Below are 9,528 nucleotides of genomic sequence, written 5' to 3' on the forward strand. Positions count from 1 at the left end.
ATAGTCTCATAATCACATTATTACACTGTGAAACATGATAGGGTCACATTCAGAATGTTTCAATATACTTTTCGCCCGTCAAAAATAACATCGCGACAAAATAACAGATCGCCAGCTCTGCAGTAGTGTGATTGTGAAAATTGTCACGTGATCAGACTCCCTAGCAAAATAAAAAACCCAATTGGACCCGAACGGGGGAAAGTGTCTATTTACGCAAAATTGCGCAATGTATACGCGATAAAAATACAAGAAATAGAAAGATCTGGAAAAATTACATAAAAAAACTTTTAAAATTTTTTTTTTAGTGAAGAAATTAATTTTTTAGGATTATTCAAATATACCCCCCTTTTGCATGTAAAAGAATAGGAAATTACAAGGTATCCCCCCAAAACTAAAAAAGGCGTGATTTTCAAGAAAATCGTACTCATTGAAAAAAATTTCAAAAAAATATGAAGTATGAGGGATGATATTTTTAAATAATAGTTGAAATGTATGAAAAATAGTAATTTTCTGGGTGGAGCTCCACTTTAAAACCATGTTTCTTTATTTACAGAACGGTATATTTATGCTAAAAAAACAAAACTAGTACTGTATTAATTTAAATACCGACACGCACCATTGCCTCATGCATATTCAAATTTTATTTATTTTTATGGGTCAAAGGATAAAATCCTATTTATTCTAGTGATTCTATTGGATCAACGTGTTTATCATATGCACGTGTAGAGAAGGGAGAAAGAGCGACATCCGGCTTTCGTCGTCGTGCGCGTGAGCGGAGACCGGGAGATGTGTCATCTGTGGAGGAGAGAGTGAATTGAAGGACCGTCTTCCTTACATGACCATTTAAGCTAATATTTCATAAATTGATCTGTGAATTTGACCAACATCAATGTCAGCATTTAAACTAGGTATAGTGCGTCTTGGAAGAGCCGCTGGAAAGGTGTGTGTGTTGTTTTTTAGCAGTTAAAATGCATGACAGCATGTGTGACTTGTCGTTCCTTCTTTGTCCTTTATATAACGAAAGCCCTTTTAAATGCTTGTCAAGCAGACTACTAGGCTAGTCTAATGATACTGTGTAGCCTAGCCTCGTGGTTATTTTCTCGTAGTAGGCCTAGGCATAGTAATGTGCATTTTATAATGGTTTAAACAAAGTAATTAAATCCGGTATTATTATTAAGCTTCGCCTACTTATAATATTATTAATATATAAAGAAAATATAGAATATGGCTAGGCTAGAGACGACGAACAGATTTAATTTAGCTTTTTAGTAGATAGGCTAGCTAGGCCTAGGCCTAGACACTTATTAGCATAGGCCTATGCCTAGCACTAGTGGCCTAGGACCTACTATCTAGGCCTAACATAGAAGAAGGTCGTGTGGAGCTGCTAGGCCTAGAGACTAAATATTAAGACTACTGTAGGCCGGCCTAGGCCCCTGTGGTAGTGGGGTGAAATGAATATATAATAATAATAAATAAGGTAAATTTAATGATCAATTTAATTACAATAACAGAGTGCACGCCTTGAATTTACCAAATTGTTGGTGTCCGAAATGGTTGACCTCGTCTACACGGTACATGTGGCTGTAAGGTATTAAATAGGCCTACTGTAGTAGTGAATGTTTATAGGAGGAGGTGCTCCACCTAACTATGTTGTAATAGTCGGTGCATTAAGATATTAAATAAATTGCAAAATAAAATATTTGAATTTTATGTTTTTCAGACAAAATATTCATTACTAGATGAACAAGATATTTCATTGGTGGACCGTTTTGCTTTTGAGGTACAGCAACATATATATTATAGATGAAAAGAAAAGTAATTTTTATGGAGTGACCTTAAAAAAAAAATCAAATTTTAACATCCATGCAATCTGGCAAAGATACTGTATCACTACAGTACTACGTAGAGTGGCATATGGTGCAGTTGGCTAAAATGGTGGTACTGTAGTCAATGTGTTTCCTTTGTCCACGATTCAAATCCCATCGTTGCTCTCGGTGTGTTCCAACTGGCGGGTTGGAATATGGATGAGACATTAAGTTGTTGGTCCCATGTGCAACATGGTTCATATGCACTCTTTGAAAAAAGTAGGGTATCGTTTCCCGATGTACTGCCCAGTTTACCATCAGAATAACCACCGGAAGCAACTCTAAGGTCTAAGGACTTTTTCTTGTCGATTTGAGAAAATTAAAATGAGATTCTGTTACGGTAGCTCGGTGCCCTATATAATACTGTACTGTTCAGAAATCGCGTTGCCTGTAACTGTACATGCTTGGCTTATAACTGTTTTTAGAATCACTATTCTTTCAAAATAGGCATGAGTGCAAACGCCTGAAATTTTAAATTTTCACCACCACCACCACCCCACCAATTCTCCAGCACAGATCGTTATATTTCAACATACATCAACATAAAAACAGGCTAAATTTTATGATTTTGACACCAGTATAAAAATGATTTTTTCTTAAAGGCAAGAGTAGACATAGATAAAGATGGGAATGGTGCTCAAGTGTATGCATACGCTTACGATATAAATAAAGGTCGAAGTTCAGGTCGATATCTACATGACCTACTCTGGGAAAAACACTGTGGAGACTTAGCTCCAGGATATAAAGTAGCCCACAAAAATGCAGTAACAGTAGGTATGTGATATTAAAAAAATTGTCGATTACTTAAGGCTTGCACAGCCAGTGCGATACAGAATTGTATATTTTTGGTCATACCTGACGTGCAAAAAATTTGAATTCCAGACCTGTGTTAACAGCAAAAGATATTTAACATTGAATTGATGTACGCTCATCACATATCTCAGATATTTATTTACTTTACAGATAACCGACTAGAAAACCTCCATCTTGTTACTATAGATGAATCTGAAAAAGACCAAGAATTGCTCAAGAAAAACCGAGAACAATCCCTATATTGGGTTGCAATACAACAGTTACCCACAGATTCTTTCCAAGAGGTAAATTTAAAATGTTTTTTTTAACGAGGATGTATTTATTTGTGCTATCTATTAGGTTCCTCTCCTCACTTCACAAAATAAAATCTATTATCATTCAACTCTTTGACAGAACATTTTAACTCTAGTACTAAGTTTAAATTATTATCATTATAAAACCCTTCGTCTTTTTAAAGAACAGATTTAATCGGATTCCATAATTTAAATTACAAAATGATCAGTAAAGTACTTCTTTTTGAATATCTGAAAGAATAGAATACCTAAAATGTTCACATTGGGATATCTACTAATAGTACTTTACAGTTGAACCTCTGTGAGCAGCCACCTCCCTTAACGGTCGCACTTTCAAAAGCCTGTTGTTTACTATCTAATTAGTGCATTTCGTACCTTCCGTAAGCAGTTGGGCAAAAAATTTGTATTGACTTTTGACAACAAAAATACAATTTTAATACTTATTGTGCTTTATATATTATGGTTAAGTAATAAGTGGTTTTAAAAACATTTCTGTGAAGAACATTCCTGTGTTTTTTAGATGAGATGAGAAAACTACACAGATTTAGACTGACCATTTTGCATATTATAATAAAAGCTTTTAAAATCATAAATAATGTTAAACAACCTGATCATAAACTATAAAATACAATTAGCTAGAGAATTTCAAGGCCTGTTGCGTTAAGAACGTAAATATTGTGCATGGGCAGTGCACAATGTTGGCCCTCTATCGATCACCTCCCGTAAACAGGAGGTTTAACTGTATCTAATATTTTTGGGACACCCCTTTTTGGGGTTCTGAAGGTGCCCCCTTGATAGAGGTTTTACTGTAACAGAGTACGGTATATGTTTTGAAATTACTATTATTATATTATTATTATTATTATATGGTTATTTTTTTTAACAGCTCCCTGTGACTTCACAACGATATTATAATGCTAATGGTGAGGTTATAGAAGGAGAAGATGATAGTATAACGTTTTATGAATGTCATTATCCACCATGTTCACAAATTGAAGCCGAGGTTAGTATGACAATAATTCTAAATTGCTATTTTTGTTTTTGCTTGACATTTATATGTCTGGATTAAGTATTCTGGATTTATTTAGAACATTGTTCTTGGTTGCTGTGACCAAAAGATCATAAAATAAAATACATTATAATTTCCCATGAATGGCCAGGTAGCCATAATTTAGCTAGGCCTACTGTAGTCAGAATTTACCTAGACCTAGCCAGAATTTATCTACAGGACTAGCCAGAATTTATGCTACAAACACCACACCAGAATAGAGGGAGCCTTCAAAGCACATCCAGAAGTGACACAAATTGAATCTGGAAGTAACCGTAAACATGTGTGGGGATATCATTATCATTGTAGTGATTGAAAACCCTTTACCCTTTTTGAGACAGATATGGAACAACTACTGTTAAGGTTCTGAATCGAATCGACTGTATGTTTTGTGGAATATCTTAGACAGCTATGGTATATTCAAAACAGTTGTTTTCACAAAGCTGTTGTATCCAACTACTTTATTTCAGAATGAATATAAGCATGATTTCTATAAATATATACTAATTGCCAGATGTGGCCAAAATTGTATTTTATATCATGATAATATGGGAATTCACAGGTGGGACTTAAACACATGACCATCAGATCACTACCCTGGCGTTCATACCTCTAGACGACTAGAATCGGTTTTTTATGATTTCACACCCAACCCGAAAGTCTATTTCGGATTGGTACAGTATTTTATCCTATTAAGGATTAATGGAAAACATTTTTTATACAGCTACGAGAATTTAGTATTTGTGGAAGGTGTCAGGAAGTAAGATACTGTGGTACTGCTTGTCAACAACGCGATTGGCCAGTTCATAAGAAACACTGCAAAGAACGAAAAAAAGCTAAACCATATGAACGTCCACCGGATCGATGATTGCATTTTGTGCTTTTTTCTATTGTAAATAAAATAAAGTTTATGTTATTTTCTTGTGAATGTGTAAAAGTAAAATTAACTTGAGTTGAGAATAACAATATTCAACAAAATGAACCATGTGTAAATTAAATTATATTTTTTTTGTTGAGAAATGACTATTCATACCCACCTATTTACTTATTTATTGAAATTTTCTTTTTTTATAATTGAACAACATCAATGTAATTGATTGTTGTTTATTATGGCTTTCTAGAATCAATGAGAAGTTTAAAAAACTTGCCACGACCAAAAAACTTGTAAATAATTAAATCGTAACATAAATATATTGCTGCAGCTAGTTAGTCCTATTTATTACAAAACTTAAAATCAAAATTTAAGGTTCGAAGTTATGAATTAAGGCCCTGCACTATATTGGTAATTCAGTTTATGTAGGTACAGTACCTGTAAATGGTATGTGCAAAGAGTATATATAATTTACTAGAGAGTAAACTAGGCGATAGCAAAGTGATGGCAACAGACTGGGAATCTTTAAAATGGCCATCATGATTCATATATCTGGTATGATATAAATATTTAATATACAGATATTTATATAATAATATAATAAACAGTTTCTATCATTGTAGCAATAACATAATTTATTGGTAAATGTCTGTGTTGACTCTCTAGTTATTTATATAACCTCTTTGTTGCCACTGGCCTATTTTATTGGTTAGTTGTATCATGTGCCATCTTGCCTTGAATATTATCTCATTCAATAAGTCACATAAGGTTAAAACTTATAAAAAAAATATAAAGATATTTTGATGTAGGGCCCATTCAGGCACCGATTGATCATTGACAAATTTGTGTTACTTTCATTCTAAAAAAAATGAAGTAAAAGTGCCTCATTCCAAAAAATGACTTTCACACAGTATAACTGACCTAATATAGGTTTTGTACAGTGAGCTTTTAATAAGTTTTCAAACTTCATGAAAAAAATCTTGATGCTGTATAAAACATGGTACTATTCTCTGATAATATACTTGAAAGTAGTATTCAAGTTTATTTCACATGTAAGATTAGTGGGGTTACAGGTATTATCGATGTTGAGCTGTAGCTGGACATTGGTGCCTCCAAATTCATTCTGTGTAGTTGTTTATACTGCATATTATTTTAATGATCCTTCCATCCATCAATCTTTCAATTCCAAGGTGCTGTATTTATTAGACCGCCTATTATTGCTCTACATGATATGATATCTGATGGTCTCCATTAAAAAACATTTTTTTTTTATTTTCTGTTTTTAGTATATAATTGAACACTGTAATCATTCTTTACCAGGCTTATGTTCATGTAGTATTGATATGCCTGATTGTAAAACTTTCTAAACGTCCTAATATGTTGTAATCCACCAATCAGAGGCTCGTATGTTGCGATTCTCACTCTTTAGAATGACTACGGTATAGTTATTCTATGGGTCCAATTTGTTTGTGCATTTCTCTACAGTTAAGAAGCAGAAATGCAGTACGTGTTTAGATTTGTACTATTTTGTACTTTTTTATTTCATGTTTCTTACTGATAACTTAACATTTTCATTGGACAATTTAATGTGTACAGTAATAAGTTGACCATTCCGTCTATTAGAGGGTTTAAGTGGGGTAGCTTAGTACTACTGTTTTGGTAACTAGAACGTCTACCACTTATCCATACCTTTGCTGCTTTGCTCTTCTCTAGCCCCGTTGACACACGAATGTTGATCCCACATTGCTCCTTAATGCGGAGCAGTGTGGACCGAAATTTGTCACAAGGGGCATATCCAATACATTGTTTTTCATTTAAACAATAATCGAAATATTTTGATTGTGTGCGATTCTGTACACAGATTTGAACAAGGCAAAATAATTTACACTCTTCCTCAAGTTTACATAGTGATGTATACTTATGAATGGACAGGGTTATATCCAAAACAATATTTGAAAATGTTTGTTAGTTTAAGTATCAACACAGCTTCTGGAATATAGAGAAGCAATTTTGTACCGTTTGCATGCATACTGCTTTTGTTTATGTTAAAAATGAATTGTTTAAGTGCATTCACTGTATTTTCTGAATTAACATTTTGGGGTGGTTGCAAGTGGGGAGGGATGGGGAGCGCGTTTGTGTGGTTAGTTTACATTAGTTAATGTAAAGTTTATAAAAAGTAAAACTGAGCACTACTATGAACCTAGCTTTTAAGTGGTAATGAAGGAAGTTAATATAGGTTCAGTATTTTTCAGTTGTAAGATTATTACAAACCTGGTTCATTTCGGGAAAGCAGGGGTAATTTAAGGTGATGGCTTTTACCGTCTATCATCCCGAATGAAAGAGCGCTATTTGTTAGGAAACCAGACAAAAGGTACTTAGTTACTACGTTGTGTCTACTGTGTACGCCAAAAAAGAATTAAAAAATAAAGTATTAATAACAATGTGGTTACAAATACTGTACTACAGTATAAAGTGTTTTTGTTGAGTATTATAGTTTTGCATGTAAACATATTCGCATGGAAATCAACATTGTAGGCTTTTCAGTGAGGTAACAACCAAAATTGCAGTTAGTAGAAAACCCAAACTAGCCAGTGTTCGAACTACAGTAATGCTGCGTCTCGGCCTTTCAAAGACGCATGCAGAATGTAACTGTACATGTAACAAATAGATGTCTTTAGTCATTTTAAAGCAAAGGCGTATTGTGACCAGTCGTATCGCATGCAGCTTACAAATCTAGATACTGAAGATGTGCAATATTACTGGAACTTAATTTGGCAAGAACTGTACAGACAACTTTTGATGAAAATGAAGTTTTATTGGCTGGTCAGATAAAAAGCCGGAAGAAAGTGAGAAATATATTACAGAACGAAATACAGTACAGTAAAGCAGTACATTTGAGTTTGGAAGATCCAAGATGTTGGAGCCATCGATTCAATTAAGTTGGCAACCTCGTTTTTAGTAACATCAACAACGATTTCGAGCGTAGTTGCATTTTCGTAATCGGAATCTGCAGAATAGGGACGTAATGATTGAAGAAATATACTGGAAGGTACCAATCCTCCTTCAAAACACGTCGGTTGAATAGAGCTATCTGAACATTTCTACATGTTGCTTTTGGTGGACAGGATGTAGATTGATGAACTATGCGTTTCGGTGAACCAAGCAGGATAAACAATAGAAACTTAAAGGATCCAATTCATTTCTTAGTGAGTTGAGTGTATATGGAAGCCAGCAGCCAACAAGAGACGTTGTGGAAGACGGTACCGATCATCCTTCCAAATACATACTTGGTTGGTGAGTTTGAATTGTTTGGTTGGTGAGTTTGAATTGTTTGGTGGGTGAGTTTGAATTGTTTGATTGTGAACTTGACGTAGGAAGCAGGAGGTTGATGTTGATGATGGTTGAGTCGCTTTCGTTTTTACGATGATTAGAGACAATCTTTAAGCAGAGGATTGAGTGACCAAGATGGTGCTCAGCCCGCTAACCACCATCTTGGTCGCTCAATCCTCTCTGCTTAAAGATTGGTGGTTAGCGAGCTGAGCACCATGCATAAGCATAGTGATATGAACATTGCATGTTCCTGGACTATGAATAATTCTATTCCAATGTTTCGCACCGTTTCGCATCCATGTATATGTATACTTGTTTGCTTGCATGAAAATGGTCATCTCTCCTGCTCCATGTCTTCGAAGTGTTCTTTCCCATTGATCGTTATCCAACCCACTTTTAGGTTGAAGTCATTTGATGCAAAGTTCATCATAATAATTGCCCTTTATATGAGATCGTCATGGTTGGGTGTATACACTGATATTAAGTGTGGCATAGATTATGGCTTGCTGAGAAATCCGAAGCTTCATGAGGCTCTCGTCGATTCTAGTGGAGAGATCTGATAGTAAGAAGGAGACGAATTGCGCATCCTACTCTGTGAATTATATTATTTTTAGATTTAATATTCCAGAAAAAGTTTTACTATATCCACTGTAGAGCTCCGGTTGTCTCTGGCCTTGAGGGTACGAATATTAATGCTTCAAGAAGAAGCTTCATTTGCCTTCGAACACCAATAGGACGATCTTTCAATCGCAGTAACCTGGTCAGAAATAAAGGGCAGGCATTGTCTGGGCCACCTTTTCTAGGGCGTTTGATATACAGAATGAGTGATGCTGCCCGTACACCGGAGCAATCTTTACATGATGGCGTTTACATACGCCTCAGATTCGGTGGGCCATGTGCCAAATACGTGTGCCATCAGTTTCACCGATCACGAAACTAGATATTTATAACGGCCACCAACGGGAATGTTGTGAAATAAGACTTAGAAAAAAGAGGCTATAAATTCTCCGAAGGTAATAATATCAGCCAATTTGCAGTTAGAGAGGAGGATAGTAGGATTTTGTTGGGGTGGGGTGAAATTATTGCAAAGGAACGAATGAAGAAAGAGACAACTGCTAGGAACCCATCTTTAAACTTTACCCCAAACTAAAGATCGTATGAAATGCATGATACTTCTGTCATCACAGTATCGTAGGAAGACGTCATGTTGTCTTCAGATCTTCAGTTTGTACAATATATAGCTTAAAAAATGTATACCTCGATTTCTTCATCGGATTTGCCTCGTCTACTTCTGTTTATTATTCTAAA

General features: G+C 35.0%; 1 protein-coding gene across 1 annotated transcript; it reads left to right on the top strand.

Annotated features, from left to right (window-relative positions):
• Nucleotides 1-776: 776 nt before the first annotated feature.
• Nucleotides 777-7,331, top strand: LOC140046519 (zinc finger MYND domain-containing protein 19-like). The gene is made up of 6 exons (XM_072091189.1): nucleotides 777-940; nucleotides 1,721-1,780; nucleotides 2,468-2,639; nucleotides 2,829-2,962; nucleotides 3,858-3,974; nucleotides 4,744-7,331. The coding sequence occupies exons 1-6, from the start codon at nucleotides 890-892 to the stop codon at nucleotides 4,885-4,887; spliced, it is 678 nt and encodes a 225-aa protein (XP_071947290.1). The 5' UTR covers nucleotides 777-889; the 3' UTR covers nucleotides 4,888-7,331.
• The last annotated feature ends 2,197 nt before the right edge of the window (nucleotides 7,332-9,528 follow it).

Source organism: Antedon mediterranea, chromosome 4 (assembly GCF_964355755.1).
Source record: "Antedon mediterranea chromosome 4, ecAntMedi1.1, whole genome shotgun sequence".
Lineage (NCBI taxonomy): Eukaryota > Metazoa > Echinodermata > Crinoidea > Comatulida > Antedonidae > Antedon > Antedon mediterranea.

Coding starts and splice junctions, on each gene's coding strand:
- LOC140046519 (XM_072091189.1), top strand. CDS start 890: ATGTCAGCATTTAAACTAGGTATAGTGCGTCTTGGAAGAGCCGCTGGA. Junction 941..1,720: donor TTGGAAGAGCCGCTGGAAAG/GTGTGTGTGTTG, acceptor TATGTTTTTCAG/ACAAAATATTCATTACTAGA. Junction 3,975..4,743: donor GTTCACAAATTGAAGCCGAG/GTTAGTATGACA, acceptor TTTTTTATACAG/CTACGAGAATTTAGTATTTG.